The sequence below is a fragment of the Hylobates moloch genome, unplaced genomic scaffold (assembly GCF_009828535.3).
Source record: "Hylobates moloch isolate HMO894 unplaced genomic scaffold, HMol_V3 SCAFFOLD_13, whole genome shotgun sequence".
Lineage (NCBI taxonomy): Eukaryota > Metazoa > Chordata > Mammalia > Primates > Hylobatidae > Hylobates > Hylobates moloch.
In genome coordinates this window covers 92738558-92761148 of record NW_026652288.1, presented here as the reverse complement: position 1 = coordinate 92761148, position 22591 = coordinate 92738558, and the positions used below count along the sequence as shown (strand labels likewise).

The window sequence follows — 22591 nt, the reverse complement described above, 5'->3', positions numbered from 1 at the left end:
AAAGAATGGTTAAAACATGAGGAAATAACATTCTGCCCTAATTTCATTCCAAGCCAGTTTGCATGCAAATAGGATGAACCAGCTTACAGAATTTGGAGATTTTACACGCAAAAAGCAAAGGACCTTTTTTGACCACGTGTCCTCAGAATTGTGCCTTTGCGAGATGCTTTTTGGTACCTTTTCTACTAAGACTTAACTTACTTTTACATCTAATACATTAGCTAATTTCTCCTGACAGTTTTGTATAATCCTGTTGAATTATGGAGGAGTAGATTGGAATTTTCAACCTTCTGATTCAAAAGATGATCCATGGAAAGAAGAGTTAATTCACTCAAGATTACATGGCTGTCAGCTTGGACTATTTCTTGTTCACTCCCTATCCAGGGTGCTGTTCCACTCTATCTGTTTCTGATTAGAGATGACTAACAACTACCTCTAACTCAGCTCAAATGATTCTGAGATTCTTTGTCTCCATTTTGTAGAGTTTTATTACAGGTGTTTATAATCACATGCTATATGCATGGCTGAATCCAGAGTTTGACCTCTTAGTTTCTCTGCTTGAAATTTAATATTAACCTGGTTTTATAAAGGAAAGAAATTGAATGTGATAATTAAATTATCACAATTAAACAACTGGAAAGCAACTAGAAAAAAATCCCTTCTGATATTTATATTTTCTCCTTTTTATGCATACTTAATTAGTCCTAGGTCTAATTTAATCACAGAAGTTTAAAATTCTTTTCCAAACAAATTTGTTTTGTGGAACACTGAGATATAATTTACTTCTATCCATTTGCAAAAAAAAAAAAAAAAGTTGTTTTTTTTTTTTCCAAATCCAATGCATAATAGAGATGCATTTAAATTCTGACTTGCCAGGGATAAGTTCCAAAGTTGAATTTTAAAGATTGAATGAAACAGTCTTCCTTTTTGGAACAAATTTATATAAACCACTAAAGGATGTATTTGTACTGTAAGTTCATTGTGGACTAGGGCCAGGATTTTATTTCTGTTTCAGTTTCCTCTTTCCTTACCACAGTGTTAGCTGCAGAGATAGGGCTGAGTAAATAATCCTGGTGACCTGGTGACCCAGGCAAAGTATCTTGTTCATTCCCCACCCCCCCACCCCCCACACACAATACCTGTATCACAGGCGGTTGCCGGGAGTAAATAAGGATTAAATGATGGATAAGGCACCAAGCACTGTGCCTGGCGCCCAGCAGATGCTGAATAAACAGCCCTAGTGGTAAGTTATATGGGGACCTGCTCAGGCTGGAAAGGAAGAAACCTCTTTGCCCCTGGCTATTATAATCACAGGCTTCCACAGCTTCTGCTTTTCATTTCTGGACTCAGGCTCTGTGTGGACACATTTATACAGATGTTTCCTGCTTCTTTGTGCAATAAGTTTGTGACAGTCACATTAACTCTTACTACCAGGAATGGAAACATGGGCACCCAAAAGAAGCTCTTGCTGAGGCCAGCTTCCCTAGATTCACTCTCTCAGCCAGACTCTCCATTTGGCCAGTGTAGTCACATTTGAAATCCTTGTATCGGGGCTCTTACCTACGGAATGCCCAGGTGTGAAAATGGTAGCATTTACTAATTGATTTTGCTATCACTTCTTGTACAGAGGAGGCCATCTAACTTATCGCTCACTCGTTTGAGGTAGCCCCTATGTTCCATCTCTGAGTTCACAACCATCAGGTTCTTCCACACACCGTGTGACATGGCCACACTTCTTTGTTACTGGTGGAAAACAGTTGGGAGTATGTTCGTTTCCTAGGGCTGATATCACAAAGAACCGCAAACTACGTGACTTAAAACAACAGAAATTTATTCTCTCGCAGTTTTGAAGGCCAGACGTCCAAAGTCAAAGTGAGAGCAGGCCCACGTTCCCTCTGAGGGCTCTCAGGAAGAATCCTTCCTTACCTCTTCCGAGCTTCTGGTGACTGCCGGCAATTCTTGGAGTTCCTTGGCTGACAGCTGTGCCACTCCAATTTCTGCCTCTGCCTTCGCATGGCTGTTCCTTCAGCGTGTGTCTCCATTTCTTTGTTTTCTTTTTTTATAAGGATACCAGTCATTGGATTTGGACCCATCCTAACCCAGGGCAACCCCATCTTAACCAATTATATCTGCAAAGACCCTCTTTCCTAGTAAGGTCCTATTTTGAGGTTCTCATAGATGTGAGTTTTTGGGGGACACTATTCAACCCAGTACAGGGACATTGCTGAAAGAACTCCTTGGATAAATCAATATTCCCTCACAGTGATGAGTATTTTGCTTCCTGTCCCCTATTCCCAAGCACCACTAAATGCCAATAAATAAATAAATAAATACTGGGAAACACGTATCTGACAGAGGTTGTGCAACGTGGTCTCTGACCTTTAGATCAATTACAGTCTAGTTGGAAAGAACAGGTACACATGACGGAAAAGCTCATTCTTGCTCCTGCTCAGGGAATGTCCCTGCAGCTTCCTGTTGGAGGCGGAGTAGCTCCACACAGCACACACCCTGATGATGGTGAACAGTGTATGTGCCTGCCCTTTGTCAGCACCATGTAGGGCATGTGCTCACCTGCTGGAGATTGGACCTTGGGCGTGGAGATGGGCAATCCTATCATATGTGTGGTCCTGAGAACATTTGTGCAACATGACCCAGAGGATATGTGCCCGTATGTTTCTGCCAGACTTGAAAGACCCAGCGACTCCCTCCAGTCACTTCCAGTGATAATGGGCTTACTGGAAAGCTGACCTACAGCGTCTCAAGAAGTCACGATGGCAAAGCCAGGCTCATGGAGATGGGAACTGAGCAAACTCAGGATCCATAGCATCTCTGGGGCCTGGGCCTGGGGAGGGAGCCGGAGTTCTTACCTGTGTGCCCTGCCTGTATGTGTCAAGTGCACCCACATGCCTGCTCGCCCCTCCTTTTACCACCTACTGACTGTTTTTTTCCCTTCCGTCAGTTTCTCTCTCTTCCTCATAATTTCTAATGACTCACCTTCTTCATAGTTGTTTCCTTCTCGTTTATTCCACTGCCTGCTTTCCCCTAAAGCATCTCACAGCCCCATCTCCTGCTGGTCGCCACTTCCTCCTGTTTTCTTCAGTTCAGGGAGAGATCACATTGCCGCCGCCCACCGCTGGCACATTGTTTTTATGCTGGGGGCCCTATGATCAGCTGCTGGTACCTCTCTGGATTCACATCCTCTGATTACTTGGCTATGAAGGTGCAGCAGCATGGCTGTGGATGGGGTGATAAGGAAAGTTCAGAGGTAATAAAGCACAAACCTTACTGCCTGAGGCTGCCTCTTCAGTATTTCTGGTTGGGGCTGTTTCCTCTACAACAGCCTTGCGAATGCCTTAACTCACGTCACCCCATCTTCTACAAGTCATTAGAGAGTGTACACCTCGACTTATTCCCCCTTCCCCCATCATCCTAGCCTCTTCTAGAATTACTGAGCCTCCACACTGACCAAATGTGTTCTTACGAGCAGCTTAACCTAAAACATGTTCCTCTTTCTATCATAGGGCGTGGTTGGGGATGTTGCTCAGTGACAACATATCATTGGGAGAAATGTTGCTTATGTCTTAGTAGGAGTAGCTGTGCTTTTCCTGAACAACTGGTTTGTGTATGTCTTCAGACATAATAAATCATATCACTTACCATGTTTCCCTCTGTATTGCTATTAGAAAGTCAGAGCCAAGTCTACAGCAAGTTTAAATGTCTTTATTATATGCATTTTACGTATAACCTCTTCATCTTTTCTTTTATCTTCTACACCTTCTGGAACAGTTCATCTGATTTATTATCTTTATATTTAGGTATGGGGATCTCCCTATGTTGTCCAGGCTGACCTCAAACTCCTGGACTCAAGTGATCCTCCTGCCTCAGCCTCCCAAATAGTCGCCACTACAGGCAGGCGCCAAGCTCCCAACTTCTTTATTTTTTCTTCACCTTAATTCCCTCGGTTATTTTCTATCTGTCTATACTGTATATATTTCTGTAAGATGCGTCAAATGTTTAAAATGAGGTAGAGAGTGAATACATTGTAAGACAGAAACTACAAGTTTGAATATCCCTTAGCCAAAATGCTTGAGACCGAAAGTGTTTTGGACTTTTTTTTTTTTTTAGGGGAGGATTGGAATATTTGCATACATACTGAGTTGTGTTGGGGATGGAACCCAAGTCTGAACATGAAGTTCATTTATGTTTCATATACACCTTATACACACAGACTGAAGGTAATTTTACATGTCTTAAATAATTTTGTGCATGAAGGCCGGGAGCAGTGGCTCATGCCTGTAATCCCAGGCCGAGGCGGGCAGATCACCAGAGGTCAGGAGTTTGAGACCAGCCTGGCCAACATGCTGAAACCCTGGCTCTACTAAAAATACAAAAACTAGCCGGGCATGGTGATGCATGCCTGTAATCCCAGCTACTCGGGAGGCTGAGGCAGGAGAGTCCCTTGAACTCAGGAGACAGAGGTTGCAGTGAGCCAAGGTTGTGCCACTGCACTGCAGCCTGGGCAACAGAGCAAGACTCCGTCTCAAATAAATAAATAAATAAAAAATAATTTTGTGCATGAAGCAAAATTTTGACTGTGTTTTGACTGCCACCCATCACATGTGGTCAGGTATGGAATTTTTCACCTCCAGTGTCATACTGGTTCTCAGAAAGTTCCAGATTTTGGAGGATTTCAGATTTTTTAAATTATGGATGCTCAACCTGTGCTGATAACATTTATTTATGCAGCAAATATTAAATATCTACTTCTACCAGTTGCCTTTACTAAAACATATTTCCTGCACTATTTATGTTGATACTGAGTATGAATTGAATGGATTTAAAGGAAAAAGCACTCACTAAGGTCTGTAGTGATTCCATTTGAGTGGGTCCTTGATGGATGCAGATAGAGTGAAAAAATTCTCCAGGGTCCTCATGGACCTATCTACCCTTCTGTTCTGGAATGTGTTGAACTGTTAACACAGAACAGGAGCATTGGCTTTTAGGAAAGAAGGCCTCATGGCTGGGAGTTTGAGGGTTTTATTCACCACAGTCTACATATGTAAATTTTCCAAAGAAGAAAATAGAAAATTAACATAGAAAATAACGCCATAGACACCATAGAAATGACTACAGTCTATTGCTCTTGAAGTTTTTCTTTTAATGTTTCAGAAGTAAAGTCAATTCTTTTTTAAAAAAGATACCTAGAGTTTGCCCAACATATAAACAATAAATTATAAAAATGTCCAATCAATTATGAATGAAGTACATATTTCCGGTATTAACTCAGAAATCATAGGGATTGATCTCAGCTAGAGGTCACTTAGGGAGATTTCTTTGTCTTGGTCCCCTTCAAATAATTTGTTCCTTTTGGTGTTTTTATTCGGGGAAATGAATTCTTATCTGCTTTAAGCAATTGAAGTTTTGAAAAATACCAGATAAAATGCCTCGCTCCCAGCTCATCTTAGTCCACTATCTTTTGAAGAGAGCTCAGAGAAGCCAGGGTCCTCTCATTTGGACTTTCAACCAGACATATGACAAAGGCAGCCTTGCTGGTGGAGAGAGGCATCACAGTGTATGCCTAGAGTCAGACTTCTTAAAAATCTGTCATTTGGTATTATCTTGGCACTGTTGACTCACTCTGAAAAACTCAGAGTTGAATGCAGTTACTATTTCCATTACAATGTTATGAAGATTAGATCATACTAAACTTTCTCTTTTCAGAACAAGCTTCATGTTCTCAGGTCCTCATATACCTGAAGCAGAAGTTAGGATGCAGATGGAACACACAGATGCTCATGGGTCCATAATGCAGCCAAAATTCTATCTCTACTGGACATAATTGAAATGTTAATTTCTTGTCCCTTTGAAGGACACTGTCATGTATCAAACATAGCGCAGAGGAAATTGAATTCTGCTAGTTAAAATTAATTGAGTCAGGAATATCACAGTCCCCATATCTCTAGCTCAAGCATTTCTAACATTCTTTACGTATAGCATTACCTTTCATAGCTTAATTGATTTCCTTATAGAACTAAACGGCGCCACACTCAGTGAAGCTCACAAAATTGTAGTTTTGATTTAGTGACAGATCAGCCTGAATAGCACTTTTAGAATTGTAAACCTCAAAGAAGCATGCTTTATAAAGTTCGAAAACAGGTCACAAAGGCTTCTTTCTCTGTCAAGTAATTTTACAGCTTCTTTTCCTGTATGTGTGTTTCCAAAAGGACGATATTGGAAAACTAGGCAAGCTGTTGCTGCACGGCCCTTTCAGCGTCTGGACAATTCACAAGGATCGTTATAAAATGAAGGATTTGATTCGATTTAAACCCAGCCAGAGGCAAATCTACCTATTTGAAAGGGGAATAGTGTTCTGTAAGATACGAATGGAGCCTGGGGACCAGGGATTGTCTCCTCATTACAGCTTCAAGAAGGCCATGAAGGTAAAGGGAGTCCTGTTGCATCTGGGAGTCACCCTATGCAGAAAAGAGAGAGACGATTTCCTTATTTTACAGATGAGGAAGCTGCAGTGTAGAGAGGTGAAGTTAACTTGCCAAATACCACACCACAGGGCTAGAATCCATACGCGAGTCTGTCTGACTCCAGGGTCAGAGCTTATGGGCCAGGGCTGGCATAGGAGTGCCTTTGTACTAGAGAAAAAAGACTATATGGTAGCCAGTCTGGACAAACTAATTAGTAAAAGTACCCTCTTTCCTCCAGGCAAAGAGGTAAAAGAGAGTTGAAAGACTTAGTGATGAGAACATGGGCTGGATTTCATCTTAGACTTGCCCTTCTCAACAGTGCATCTTTGTGCCTAAGTGCAGGCATTGTCCTGACCTTGGGGTCTAAGAGACCCAGGCCCACACCAAGCATTGTTTTCTGGCCTGTTTAGAAACTGTTTCATAGCCAGTTAGCTATCAGGCTATGAAACACACACACACACATACAGGAGCCACACACATACACATTTATGCTCTTGTGATTAAAGCTGTCAATTTGTTCATAGTAGCCTTTGTTTTCTTTCTTTCTCTCTCTTTCTCTCTCTCTCCCTTTCTTTCTTTCTCTTTCTTTCTCTCTCTCTCTCTTTCTTTCTTTTGAGACAGAGTTTTGCTCTTGTTGCCCAGGTTGGAGTGCAATGACATGATCTTGGCTCACTGCAACCTCCACCTCCCGGGTTCAAGCAATTCTCCTGCCTCAGCCTCCCAAGTAGCTGGGATTACAGGCACGCGCCAGTATGCCCAGCTAATTTTGTATTTTTAGTAGAGACAAGGTTTCACCATGTTGGTCAGGCTGGTCTCGAACTCCTGACCTTAGGTGATCCGCCCACCTAGGCCTCCCAAAGTGCTGGAATTACAGGACTGATTACAGGGGCGTGAGCCACCGCACCTGGCCTTGTTATTTATGTTTCTGAATGGATCCTTATTCAGTTACTATTATGTAGAAAGTTGTAAAATAGGTGTTGAAGGAGAAATGATCTCTTCACTGAAAGGTTGAGGGCTGCAGCGCCTCCTGCAGAAAGATACAGTGGAAAGTTAACAGCCTGTGTTACCTTCTGAAACAGACGAGACAGAAGACACGGTACCAGATTGTGTTTTATGCTGTCTTGGAGTCATTAAGAGAGGAAACAAAAACTTGAAAGGAAGATGAAAGAAGAGAGTTGTCAAGGATAGAAAGGATTAGAGTGATTGACAGGGTCTATTTTAAAATCAGAAAACGATGGTACAGAACATTTCTCTTCCCTCTTTATAATAGTTGATGACACTTTCAATTCGCCAGCTTGGAAGGGGGAGCCATAGAAAGTTTGAGATTGCCAATCGAAATGGACTTGAGAAATACATCCTGCAGGTAAAGCTCATGCCTTCCCCATGGGTCTCATCTACTCTGTCCTTATTGTGTTCCCATGACTTGACAAGTGTTTTCTATCTCATTAGTCTAACGGTCACTGGGAGAATAAAAACTCTGCAATTAATACTCAGGGTAGTCTTATACTCATAGTGTTTTCTTATATGTGATTGCAGGCAGCTTCAAAAGAAATCAGAGACTGTTGGTTTTCAGAAATAAGTAAATTATTGATGGAACAACAAAATAATATTAAAGGTAGGTTACCCTTGCTGACTTTCATCTGTAGAGTTATACTGATTTCAGCTCAGTAGGGGATGTGCAAATTGGGGATATTGTGAAAGAAAATGGTTTGCTGGCAAAACAACTATGGCCACATTTTCACAGTCCCTGGAAGCACCTGTGCTTACTTTCCACTGGTGGAGGTGGAGGGGTTGTGTGATTGTGTGTGGTTGTGTTGGTTTGTCCCTTTTGGTTGTGTTCCCCCCACCACCTAATTGCCAAGGTCAACTTCTTAATCAAAAATCTGACGGCCACCCAAGAAAATGTTAACAGAGATTCAAATGGCCAATACTACCTTTCAGACACTGTACTACTTTTTTAAAACATCAAGATATAATTAACATATCATCAAATTCACTGTCTTAAAATATACAATTCAGTGGGTTTTAGACTATTCAGAAGGCTCAATAACTATCCCCAGTCTAATTCTATTTTTTTACTTCTTACTTTTGTTTTTTGTTTTGTTTTGTTTTGTTTTGAGATGGAGTTTTTGCTCTTGTCGCCCAGGCTGGAGTGCAGTGGCACCATCTCGGCTCACTGCAACCTCCGCCTCCTGGGTTCAAGTGATTCTCCTGCCTCAGCCTCCCAAATAGCTGGGACTACAGGCGTGCCACCACGCCTGGCTAATTTTTGTGTTTTTAGTAGAGACGGGGTTTCACCATGTTGGGCAGGATGGTCTTGATCTCCTGACCTCATGATCTGCCTGCCTCAGCCTCCCAAAGTGCTGGGATTACAGGCATGGGCCACCGTGCCCAGCTATTTTTTGTTTTACAGTATTTAACAGCCTAATTCTAATTCTACTTCCAAAATATTTTCATAACTCTCTCCCAACAAAAAAGTTCTGTACCAATTAGCAATCATTCTCCATCTCTCACCTTTACCCAGCCCCTGGCAATCACTAATGTATTTCCTGTCTCTATTGGATTTTCCTCTACACATTACATATATGATCCTTTCTGTCTAGCTTCTTTCACTTTGCATATTTTTTAAGTTTCATTTATGTTGTAGTATCTCTCAGTACTTCATACCTTTTTGTGGCTGAATAACAGTCCATTGTATGGATATACCATCTTTGTTTATCCATTCATTAGTTGATGAAGAGTTGGGTTTTTTCCCTTTTTTGGATACTGTAAGTAAAGCTGCTATAGATATTTGTGTAAAGATTTTTGTGTGAATCTTTATTTCCAATTTTCTTGGGTGTATATATGTGGAATTGCCAGACCGTATGGTAACTTTTGTTAACTTTCTGAAGAACTTCCAAATCATCTTTCAAAACAATACCACCATTTCACATTCACACCAGCAATATAATAGTTGGGTTCAATTTTCTCCATTTCCTTACTAACACTTGTATTGTTCATTATAATAACATTATTATTATTGTTATCATTGCCATCCTAGTGGGCATGTACTAGTATCTCATTGTGATTTTGATTTACGTTTCCCTCGTGGCTAGTGATGTTGAGCATCTTTTAACATGCATATTGGCCGTTGGTATATCTTCTTTGTAGAAATGTCTATTAACTCCTTTGAATGTTTTTTAATTGGCTTGTCATTTTATGGTTGAATTGTTAAGAGTTATTTATATATTCTGGATACTGGACTTTTATCAGATATATTATTTCCAAGTATTTTTTCCCATACTGTGCATTGTCTTTTTACTCTCTTGATAGTGTTCTTTGCAAAGAGTTTATAGTTTTAACTCTTACAGTTAGGTCTTTGATTCATTCCAAGTTAATTTTTGTATATGATGTGAATTAGGGGCCCAAGTTCATTTTTTTACATGTGGATATCCGTTGTCCTACAACCATTGATTGAAAAGACTATTCTTTCTCCACTTTGAATGGTCTTGGCATCTTTGTTGAAAATAAATTGGCTTTAGGTATAGAATTCTTTGTTGACGCTCTTTTTCTTTAAGCACTTTGAATATGTCATCCCATTGCCTTCTCGACTCTGTGATTTCTGATAGAAATCAGCTGTTAATCTTATCGAAGAGTCCTTCTATGTGCTTGCTGCTTTCAAGATAATTTCATTGTCTTCGTTGACCGTTTGATTATGTTATCTCTAGGTGTGGATCTTGATCTCTTTGAATTTATATTTCGTGGAGTTTATAGACTTTCTTGAAGGTATAGATTAATGTTTTTCATCAAATTTGGGAAATGCTCAGCCATTGTTTCTTTAAATATTATTTTAGCCCATTTACCCCTCTCTCCTTCTGAGACTGCCATTATGCATCATTAGCGTGCTTGAAGGTATCTCACAGTCTCTGAGGCTCTATTCATTTTTCCTTCGTTCCTCTTTCTTTCTCTTCCTCAGACTGGATAGTTTCAATTGACCTATTTCTAAGTTCTCTAATTCTTTCTTCTGCCTGCTCAGATCTGCTATTGAGCCACTCTAGTGAATTTCTCATTCAATTATTATACTTTTGAAATCTAGAATTTCTGTTTGGTCCTTTAAAACAAATCTTTATATTCTCTATTTAATGAGGATTTGTTCTTGTACTTTCCTTTAGTCTTTATATATGATTTCCTTTAACTTCTTCAACATGTAAAAATAGTTAAAGTATTGGTCTAGTAAGGTCAGTATCTTGGCTTCCTCAGGAACAGTTTTTTTTTTTTTCTTTTTTTTTTCCTTTTTTGAGACAGAGTCTTGCTCTGTAGCCCAGGCTGGTGTGCAGTGGCACGATCTCGGCTCACTGCAACCTCCGCCTCCCAGGTTCAACCAATTCTTCTGCCTCAGCCTCCCGAGTAGCTGGGATTACCGGTGCATGCCACCATGCCTGGCTAAATTTGTATTTTTCTTTTAGTAGAGATGGGGTTTCAACATGTTGGTCAGGCTGGTCTCAAACTCCTGACCTCTGGTGATCCGCCTGCCTTGGCCTCCCAAAGTGCTGGGATTACAGGTGTGAGCCACCGCACCTGGCCTAGGAACAGTTTGTATTGACTGGTTTTTCTTTTTCCCTGGGTATGGACTGCATTTTCTTATTTCTTTACATGACTCATAATTTTCTGTTAAAATTGGACATTTTAAATAACATAATGTAGCAACTCTGGAAATTGGACCTTCCCACCTCTACTGTTTGTTGTTGTTGCTGTTTATTCTTGTTTGTTTTAGTGACTTTTCTAAACTAAATCTGTGAAGTCTGTATTTATGTGCAGCCATTGAAGCCTCTGCTCAGTTAGCTTAGTGATCTAAATACTAATGACATGACAGAGATTTCTTTAAACACCTGAAAACAGTAAGTCTTCTAGTCTTTGCCAAGGGGCTCTGTGTGCACATTAGGGCACACCTTCACACTCAGCCTGGCACTTGACAGTTCTAGCCTAGCCTTCACTTTCTGTTTGTGCAGATCATCAAGATCAGCCAGAGGTAAGATCATGGGGCCTTCACAGATCTGTCCTGAACATGTTCACAGGAAATGTGTGCATGGTCTTCTAGAGTCTCACAAATATTTTGGAGCCTTTACAACCCTCTATGAGCATCTTATTCCCAAGCATTTCCTTTTAAACCTTCTGATTAGCCCACGTTTGCCCCACTATTAGCCAATACCTTGAGCAACCAAGAAGTTAAACAATTGCCTGTAATCATTTTCTACAAAGGCCTTTGGGGAAAAGACTTTTCACATTGGGCAAGTTCTGAGTCAGGCCTCATAAAGACAGCCTTGCAGGTCAGGTATTCCTAGAAACCCCTGGACAGATCAAATAATGATAATTCTCTAAGAATGAGGCTCCATAGGTCCCCCATTCCTGTTCTGCCCCTCCCATGGCTGCCAGACTGCTGATTTTCACTGTCATTGCAGGCTGTTCATTAATAAGGCTACCACCAAGGAAGGGGAGGATAGAAATAGGGCAAGTTAAAAAGCTCACTGTTCATACTGAGACACAGCCATTTTCCTTGAATAAATACTCTCCAGATTGCTGCAAGCCATCATTTAATTTCCAGTGTTCTCCAAAGACAAAAACCACATGATTATCTCAATAGATGCAGAAAAGGCCTTCGACAAAATTCAACAGCCCTTCATGCTAAAAGCTCTCAATAAACTAGGTATTGATGGGACGTATCTCAAAATAATAAGAACTATTTATGACAAACCCACAGCCAATATCATACTGAATGGGCAAAAACTGGAAGCATTACCTTTGAAAACTGGCACAAGACAGGGACGCCCTCTCTCACCACTCCTACTCAACATAGTGTTGGAAGTTCTGGCCAGGGCAATCAGGCAGGAGAAAGAAATAAAGGGTATTCAATTAGGAAAAGAGGAAGTCAAATTGTCCCTGTTTGCAGATGACATGATTGTATATTTAGAAAACCCCATTGTCTCAGCCCAAAATCTCCTTAAGCTGACAAGCAACTTCAGCAAAGTCTCAGTATACAAAATCAATGTGCAAAAATTACAAGCATTCCTATACACCAATAACAGACAAACAGAGAGCCAAATCATGAGTGAACTCCATTCACAATTGCTTCAAAGAGAATAAAATACCTAGGAATCCAACTTACAAGGGATGTGAAGGACCTCTTCAAGGAGAACTACAAACCACTGCTCAACGAAATAAAAGAGGACACAAACAAATGGAAGAACATTCCATGCTTATGGATAGGAAGAATCAATATCATGAAAATGGCCATACTGCCCAAGGTAATTTATAGATTCAATGCCATCCCCATCAAGCTACCAATGACTTTCTTCAGAGAATTGGAAAAAACTACTTTAAAGTTCACATGGAACCAAAAAAGAGCCTGCATTGCCAAGATAATCCTAAGCCAAAAGAACAAAGCTGGAGGCGTCATGCTACCTGACTTCAAACTATACTACAAGGCTACAGTAATCAAAACAGCATGGTACTGGTACCAAAACAGAGACATAGACCAATGGAACAGAACAGAGCCCTCAGAAATAATAACACACATCTACAACCGTCTGATCTTTGACAAACCTGACAAAAACAAGAAATAGGGAAAGGATTCCCTATTTAATAAATGGTGCTGGGAAAACTGGCTAGCCATATGTAGAAAGCTGAAACTGGATCCCTTCCTTACACCTTATACAAAAATTAATTCAAGATGGATTAAAGACTTAAATGTTAGACCTAAAACCATAAAAACCCTAGAAGAAAACCTAGGCAATACCATTCAGGCCATAGGCATGGGAAAGGACTTCATGACTAAAACACCAAAAGCTATGGCAACGAAAGCCAAAATTGACAAGTGGGATCTAATTAAACTAAAGAGGTTCTGCACAGCAAAAGAAACTACCATCAGAGTGAACAGGCAACTTACAGAATGGGATAAAATTTTTACAATCTACCCATCTGACAAAGGGCTAATATCCAGAATCTACAAAAAACTTAAACAAATTTACAAGAAAAAATCAACCCCATCAAAAAGTGGGCAAAAGATATGAACAGACACTTCTCAAAAGAAGACATTTATGCAGTCAACAGACACATGAAAAAATGCTCATCATCACTGGCCATCAGAGAAATGCAAATCAAAACCACAATGAGATACCATCTCACACCAGTTAGAAAGGCAATCATTAAAAAGTCAGGAAACAACAGGTGCTGGAGAGGATGTAGAGAAATAGGAACACTTTTACAGTGTTGGTGGGACTGTAAACTAGTTCAGCCATTGTGGAAGACAGTGTGGCAATTCCTCAAGAATCTAGAACTAGAAATACCATTTGACCCAGCCATCCCATTACTGGGTATATACCCAAAGGATTAAAAATCATGCTGCTATAAAGATACATGCACATGTATGTTTATTGCAGCACTATTCACAATAGCAAAAACTTGGAACCAACCCAAATGTCCATCAGTGATAGACTGGATTAAGAAAATGTGGCACATATACACCATGGAATGCTATGCAGCCATAAAAAAGGATGAGTTCATGTCCTTTGTAGGGACATGGTGACGCTGGAAACCATCCTGAGCAAACTATCGCAAGGACAGAAAACCAAACACTGCATGTTCTCACTCACAGGTGGGAACTGAACAATGAGAACACTTGGACATAGGGTAGGGAACATCACACACCAGGGCCTGTGGTGGGATGGGGGGAAGGGGAAGGGATAGTATTAGGACATATACCTAATGCAAATGATGAGTTAATGGGTGCAGCACACCAACATGGCTCATGTATACATATGTAACAAACCTGCACGTTGTGCACATGTACCCTAGAACTTAAAGTATAATTTAAAAAAAGGGAAAAAAAAATTTCAGTGTTCTGAAATTTTCTAACCATTTTTGGCCAGTTTTTTCCACGCTTTTACAAATAAGAGAATTTGGGGACAGGTTTTTTCTCCACCATTTTCACTGATGTCACACACTGTACTCCTTTCAACAATTAAAAATCATCTTTAAGTAGGCTTTATCCTTTCACTTTGTTTTTGTTGTTGTCGTTGTTGTTGTTGTTGTTGTTATTTTGAAACAATTCTCACAACAGCAGGGATATTTTGGTGGGAAAATCCACAGCAAGCTTTATCAATTGAGTTCTGATGTTCCCCTCAGGTAATGTTACTAGGGTGAAGAAATGGCAGGCTCATGTGGAAAGTCTATCTTCCATCATTTATACTGGCAGTGGTTTGCATTTTGGGTAAGAAAAATCATGTAAAAATGAAAAGATAACTTTTTTCTTTAGAGATAGCAGGAATGCAACTGGCTCACACTTTTTCTAGGTCTTCTGTGATCATCAGCTGCTCAGGAATGTGCAAGGCTGGGTGTGCATCATAAGATAAGGGAAAAGATAAACCAAGTATTGTAACTGGAAAGCCACTACATCAGTTTTCTGTCACAAAAACCAAGCAACATAAGTTCTTGATTTAAACTGTAGGTAACTGCCAGGAACTAGTAACAATATTATGTCATTGATTTTACTTTGTATAAAGATAAGATGGGAAAAAAATATGATTTACTTTTGTTTTACAACTATTAATATTGTGTTAAATATATGTTATGGTAATTGAGTAGGAGTGTCCTGGAGGCTTAACACGGAATGATATGGCAACTCTAGTAGAAAAAATCACTTGTTTCCTGCAGAAACAACATTCTAGTCACAAGCTTGTTTAGAAGTCCTTACTCACTAGGTCAGTGTTTCTCAAAGGGTGGTTTAAGGACCACCTGCATTCAAATTATTTGAAGGGCTTGCTACAAATGCAGATTTCTGGGTTCCACCCCAGAACTATAGTATAGCTAGGATTAGTCCTGGGGACATACATTTTAGCTTATTAAGGTTACTAGGTAGAGACCGTTTACTATAATTTTTAAAACTCCTTTACTGAGGTATAATGACACGATAAACCACACATATTTAAAGTGTACGATTTGATAAGTTTTGACATCTGTATACATCTGTAAGGCATCACCACAGTAAGGATAATGAAAATGCCTATCACCCCCAGAGGTTTGTTCACACCCCTTTGCATTCTCTTTCTCCCGACCCTCCCTTACCTACCCCAGGTGACCACCAATCTCTTTTCTGTCACTATAGGTTAGTTTGCATTTTCTAGAATTTCATAAGAGATAATACAGTGTGTACTTTTTTTTTTTGGTCTGGCTTCTCTCCTCTGCATAATTATTCTGAGATTCATCTATGTTGCATTTTGTAAACAATAGTACATATTTTGGTTGTTGCTGAGTAGTATTTCATTGTTTGGCTAGACCCCGTTTTCTTTATCCATTTACTTGTTAATGCACATCCCATTTGTTTCTGCTTTGGGGCTATTTTGAATAATGCTGCTATGAACATGCAAGTACAAGTCTTTGTGTGGACATGTGTTTTCATTTCTCTTGGGTAAATACCTAAGAGTGTAATGGTTAGGCCATATGGTAGGTGTATGTTTAAATTTTTAGGAATTTTCTAACTACTTTCCAAAGTGATTATACTATCTTCCATTCCCGTAGTAATGTATGAGAGTTCCACTTGTGCCATGTCCTCACCAATACTTGGTATTGTCAGTCTTTTAAATTTTCAGATTTCTAATAGGGGCATAGTGGTATGTCATTAGGTTTTAATTTGCTTTTCCCTAGTAACTAATGGTTGAGCATCTCTTTATGTGCTTTTTGCCATCTTTATCTCTTCTTTGGCGAAGTGTCTGTTCAAATCTTTTGCTCATTGTTTTCTTATTATTGACTTTTGAGAGTTTTTATGTATATCCTAGATACATGTCCTTTTAATGCTTTGTAAATATTTTCTTTTAGTGTGTGGCATCTTTTTCTCTTAAGAGTAACTTTTGAAGAGCAAAAGACTTTAATTCTTATAATATTTAATTTTAAAAACTGTATGTATCATGCTTTTGGTGTCCTACCTAAGAAATCATTATCCAAAAGCCATAAAGATTTTCTCCCTATGTTTTCTTCTAGAAGTTTTATAGTTTTACATTTAGGTCTCTGATCCATTTTGAGTATTTGTTTGTTTGTTTCTGTTTTTGATTTGTATATGGTGTGAGGTATGGATCAAAGTTCAGTCCTTTGCATATTGATGTTCTAGTTTTTCCATTGCCAGTTGTTAAAAACACTATTCTTTCTCCAATTGATGATTTATGTAAGTGCATCTATTTCTGGATGCCTGATTCTTTTCCACTGATCTATTTGTCTACCTTGACATCAGTCCCTCACTATCTTGGTTACTGCTGCTTTCTAATAAGTCTTAAAATGAGGTAGTTAGAGTCCTATAATTTTGTTCTTCCTTTTTAAAGTTGTTTTGATTATTCTGTGTCCTTTATACTTCTATATATATTTCAGAATCTACTTGTCAGCTTCTCAAAAAACCTTATTGAGATTTTGATTAGGATTATGTAAAATCCCTAGACCAATTTGGTGAGAATGGACTTCTTAACAATATTAAGCTTAATCTAAAATTTAAATTTTAACTGACTCCTCTGCTGCCTTCCTGGCCCTGCAGAAAAAGACAAGTTTGTTATGAAGATATGACACTTATTCAGTTGACAATTCGGAAAGAGATTTCTCAAGCCCTCCTTAAGGCCTGCACTGTGCTTTATAGGTTGTGACAGGAATGCAAAAATCTAGATAAGAAGCAAAACCAGGCCCCAGCATGTGGTTTGGATAAAAAGAAAAACACTACTGAACTGAAAGGCCCAGAGGTGTTGTGCCGGCCCCTTCCTTTTACAGATGTGCAAGCAGAGGGTCAATTTTGCATAACTTATCCACAGCAGAACTGAGTTTCCTGAGCCTGGTGCACCAAGTAGGGTCTGATGAAATGTCTCTGTGAGTGATGTAAATGGCAAGGGCTCTAAGAATTCAGAGAGGGCCCACAGTGGATGGTGAGTGAGTGGGAACCAGGGCGCTGGGCTGAACCAGGAACAGAATGCAGACGCAGGCTGTCTGGATACCCTTGAGGGTATCCGGGCAATGTTGAGAAGATGGTGTCCCAGGTTCCAAGATCGGGAATATCAGGTTCCAAGATCAGGAATATCAGAACTGTCAGTACCTTACGCCTGCTGAGCACTTTACAAAGCTCTGACATATAAACATTATCACCTAGATTCATTTTTACACCATCCTACAACACCTTTCAACCTTTGTGGATTGTTAAGCATAATAACCGTATACACTGGCCAAAGAATACAGTGACCTTAGGGCCATGGATGAGAGGAAGGACACTGGGAGCCAATGAGGGATGTAGAGAGAGGTCCTCTCGGAGATAACCAGACAGAAGAGGACATTGTACCCAGGTGTTATGGAGTCAGCTAGGGCTTGGGCAGGGAAGAGAAGAGTGTCACTGATGGGTGAGACACAGCAGCACAAGAAGCCGAGGAGGGAGGCAGGCACTGAGGTTTGGGACAAGCTCCACAGCATGACTGCCTGTGATCTAGAGGTGAAGGGAGACTGCGGGGAAAGATCAGGCCCCACCCAGAAGAGTGCAGGGGCAGGCAATGCTGTGGGTGGGATACAAGGCAAAGCCCCAGTCCTGGCAGAAATCAAGGCCGCGATCCCATCCTAGCAACTGGGCAACATGTGGCAGTCACATTGGTAGTAAAAGGTGGGCCCAGGAACCTTGAAAATCACAGAGCTGCCTCAAAGTGAGCACATTCAGTGATGATCTAAGCCTAGCCTGGGAGAGTGAGGGATAGGGTGGAAGGAAAAAGATTGAGATGGCTTCAAATATCGGGCCGAGGAATTTGGCTTTCATGCTGTGGGAGGCAGTGGGGGGCCTCTGGAGGTTGAGATCTGGTGTTATTCTCTTACCTGGGACAACACTTTAGTAAAGAATGTGATTCTTATCGCTCTCCCAGGGACTCATTATTTTTTCCCTCATCAAGTCACATAATTTGGGCTCACATGGAAAAAAGGAGCATTTGAGCACTGTTTATTCCTTAATTCAGTATTAATGGAGCTAACTGTAGAAACTTGGATAGACCCAGAACCGATGCATACAGGAAACTCAGCAGGATGGACTAGAGACGTGGGGGAGGATGCCAGGACCAGGTGAGCCCAGGGACTGTAGCAGCGTTTTCTGAATTCCTGGGAAAATACAATCAAGACCTACACACCTTTATATATTTTTATAGTATTCTCTCTATGCATATATGTGTATTTTAAAATCAATATGTAAAGTCAATTCAAATTAGCTTAAATTTGAGAGTGCTGTTTTTTGTTTTTTAAAATTTTAGACCAAGAAAATCCACAGTTCGAAATGAGCACGAGGTGAGTACTGATTTTTTTTATTTTAAAGACATGTCCAATGCTTCGGATGTTTCATATTGAGTCCATGTCACTGCTTTTATTGCTTTTCTTCCCCCAACACTTGGCTTATTACAAGGGATTTCCAATTTTTAAAAAATATTGGCTGGGAGCAGTGGTTCACACCTGTAGTCTCAGCACTTTGGGAGGCCAAGGCAGATGGATCACTTGAGCCCAGGAGTTTGAGACCAGCCTGGGCAACATGGTGAAACCCTGTCTCTAACAAAAAAAAAAATACAAAAATTAGCCTAGGGTGGTGGCGCGCTTGTAGTCCCAGCTACTCAGGAGGCTGAGGTGGGAGGATCACTTGAGCCCAGGAGGTCAAAGCTGCAGTGAGGCTAGATCACATCACTGCACTCTAGCCTCTGTGACAGAGTGAGAGCCTATCTCAAAAATAAATAAATACATAAATACATAAATAAATATAAAAAATTAAATAATAACTCAGTTCCCAACCCCACTGCTAGCCTAGGATATTAAATCAGTTCCCAACCCCACTGCTAGCTAGGATATCTTTTCTGGTGCATGCTTGCTGTATTGCCAGTTGAGGTAGATCTGCCAGTTCGAAACCTCCCCTAATTGCCCTTGCTTTTGGCTGTTTTCTTGAGCTTTCTATTCCATTCCTATTTTCACAAGGCTGCCCTGCCTCCTACTTTACTGAGTGGGCAAACGCACCCTCTGATACTGGCTTCCCCCTCTCTACTCAGAACTCTCCTGATCATCTTCCTTTCTTTATTCCCGCTTGTCTGGAGGAAGATGTGCTCACACTTCTTTCAGGGTTGAGTCCTCACTGGTGCTCCTTGCCTCATCTATTACTGCGACTTACAATCTTCGTCTATAATTCCTCTTTCTGTCCAAAGCACTCAGGGATACTCAATATGTTTGTTGAAAACACCTGTCTACTGTGATCCAGTTCTGATACAGGAGTCTGCTTAGTTTTTCTAAGCTCATTTAGCCCGATCCTCATGGAACCCCCGCTAGACCCTAACCCAAAAAGATGAGAGAAGTGGAAAAGGTGAAGGGCTCTAGAAAGCAGTTGTTTCTCCCCCTCCTCTCTGCCCCCACACTCTAACGGAGTACTCTATTTCAGCATTTAAGATGCTATAATTTTATGATGTGTTTACATTTTCTCCCTACGAGACCATGAATTCCTCTAGGGCATGGAGGTTGTCTTATTAGTTTTAGCTTCCCTCAGGCCTCATCTACCAGGGCCAGGCACTTTTGTAGGTGCTCAGTAAATATTTAGTGAATAAACAAGTGAAAGCACTCATTGAATAATCAGATGAGGCCAGCAAACCACTCTGCAAGCAAGGCTGGGGGTGATGAGGTTTAGCTCAGGCATATCTTATTCCTCTTGGACCTCCAATGCTTAGTAGGTGTTTATTCACTGGATTCGTCTAACCCAAAAGAGTTACTATAATAGTTGGCATTTTGGGTCAGTAAAGAGGAAGGAGGGAGCTGTAGTGAGCAAGTGAAAACATTTTTGAGAAGACAAAGGGGATTATTCCTCCTCACCTCTCCCCCCTTTAAGATTTGTAGCTATGTAATCCCAGCACTTTGGGAGGCCAAGGCGGGCGGATCACAAGGTCAAGAGATCGAGACCATCCTGGCCAACATGGTGAAACCTCGTCTCTACTAAAAATACAAAAATTAGCTGGGCGTGGTGGCACACGCATGTAGTCCCAGCTACTTGGGAGGCTAAGGCAGGAGAATGGCGTCAACCCGGGCGGCAGAGCTTGCGGTGAACCAAGATGGCGCCACTGCACTCCAGCCTGGGCAACAGGTCTCAAAAAAAAAAAGAAAAAGAAAAAAAGATTTGCAGCCAATTAGATGTTTGCTGTGTAATCCAACAAGAAGTGCCCTTTGGACATTTCCTTACTGCCTATCACCTACTGAGCTGAGGCAGGTCTTCAACTACAGCTAAGGGAGGAGCAGCAGGTCCTGAGACCTAGACCAGAGATACACTAGGTGGGCCAGCGTTACTCCAACTGGTGGGGGAGGGATGTGTGTGTCATTCCTTCCAGTGACTCAATATTCATGTTTATTTCTCTAAAGCAAAGGCAATGGAGCAGGATGCGGACCATGGATTGAAAATATGGAAAGAGCTACCACTAGCAAGGAAGACCCAGCCTCCAGCACAGGAGGGATTAAAGGTAGGGAGGGTCCCATGGGAGAGTGGAGCACAGAAGCAGTAGGGTGATACCAGCTGCTTAGATGCTAAGGAAGACATCACCTAGGGCCCAGCCCTTCTTTAGTTAAATGAGGGAGAAAAAAGAAAGCATTTTACCACCATGTGGTTTAAAATCGATTTCCTGCTATTCATTTGTGTAGAACTAATGGGGCCAGAATTAACATGAAGGACAAATGTCTCACATTGAGAAGAACAGGAGCACCCCTTTATCCACGGTTTCACTTTCCAGGTTTTAGTTACTCTTAGTCAACTGCTGTCCAAATATCAAATGGAAAATTGCAGAAATAATCAGTGAGTTTTAAATGATACACCATTCTGAGTAGTGCGATGAAATCTGGCGCCTTCCGCTGTGACACGCTGTGCTTGGGACACGAATTATCCCCTTGTCCAGGGTGTCCCTGCTGTCTGTGCTCCCCACCCCACCAGCCTTAGTCACTTATAGGCGTCTTGGTGATTAAATCGACTGTTAGGATCACAGTGCTTGTGTTCAAGTGACTCTTATTTTACTTAATAATGGCCCCAGGCCAGGCGCGGTGGCTTATGCCTATAATCCCAGCACTTTGGGAGGCCGAGGAGGGTGGATCACCTGAGGTCAGGAGTTCAAGACCAGCCTGGCCAAGATGGTGAAACCTCGTCTCTACTAAAAGTACAAAAATTAGCCGGGCATGCAGGTGTGCACCTGTAATTCTAGCTACTCAGGAGTTTGAGGCAGAGAATTGCTTGAACCTGGGAGGCGGAGGTTGCAGTGAGCGAGATGGTGCCACTGCACTCCAGCCTGGCCGTCAGAGTGAGACTCTGTCTGAAAAAATAAATAAATAAATAAATAAATAAATAAAATACTCACGCCTGTAATCCCAGCACTTTGGGAGGCCGAGGTGGGCGGATCACGAGGTCAGGAGATCGAGATCATCCTGGCTAACACGGTGAAACCCCGTCTCTACTAAAAATACAAAAAAAAAAAAAAAAAAAAATTAGCCGGGCTTGGTGGTGGGCGCCTCTAGTCCCAGCTACTCGTGAGGCTGAGGCAGGAGAATGGCGTGAACCCGGGAGGCAGAGCTTGCAGTGAGCAGAGATCGCGCCACTGCACTCCAGCCTGGGCAACAGAGCAAGACTCCGTCTCAAAAAAATAAAATAAATAAATAAATAAACAATGGCCCCAAAGCACAGTCGTGATGCTGGAAATTCAGATATGCCAAAGAGAAGCCGTCAAATGTTTCCTTTAAATGAAAAGGTGAAAGTTCTTGATTTAACAAGAAAGACAAAAATCACACGCCGAGGTTGCTAAGATCTATGGTAAGAAGGAATCATCTGTCCATGACATTGTGAAGAAGGAGAAAGAAATTTGTACTCGTTTTGCTGTCGCATCTCAAACTGCCAAAGTTACGGCAGCGGTACTAAGATGAAAAAGGCGTTAAACCGGTGGGGGTGGAAGGCGAATAGAAACATGCTTCCCCGATGGCAGTCAAGTTCGGCACTCTCTGCGGTTTCGGGCATCCACTGGGGATCTTGGAAGTAGCCCCTGAAGATAAAGGTGGACTACTGTACCTGTCATTATAAATGTGTCCGAACC

The 22591-nt window shown here is 41.1% G+C and overlaps 1 protein-coding gene across 3 annotated transcripts in view; it reads left to right on the top strand.

The window, feature by feature from the left end:
• MCF2L2 (MCF.2 cell line derived transforming sequence-like 2) overlaps positions 1 to 22591 on the top strand; it is a 253611-nt gene that overhangs the window by 215552 nt on the left and 15468 nt on the right. For all 3 annotated transcript variants that reach the window (XM_032171721.2, XM_058427094.1, XM_032171722.2), the window contains 5 exons: positions 6225 to 6440; positions 7750 to 7842; positions 8016 to 8094; positions 18761 to 18794; positions 20886 to 20983. In XM_032171721.2, coding sequence (XP_032027612.1) covers positions 6225 to 6440; positions 7750 to 7842; positions 8016 to 8094; positions 18761 to 18794; positions 20886 to 20983 — 520 coding nt within the window. The remainder of the gene's footprint in view (positions 1 to 6224; positions 6441 to 7749; positions 7843 to 8015; positions 8095 to 18760; positions 18795 to 20885; positions 20984 to 22591) is intronic.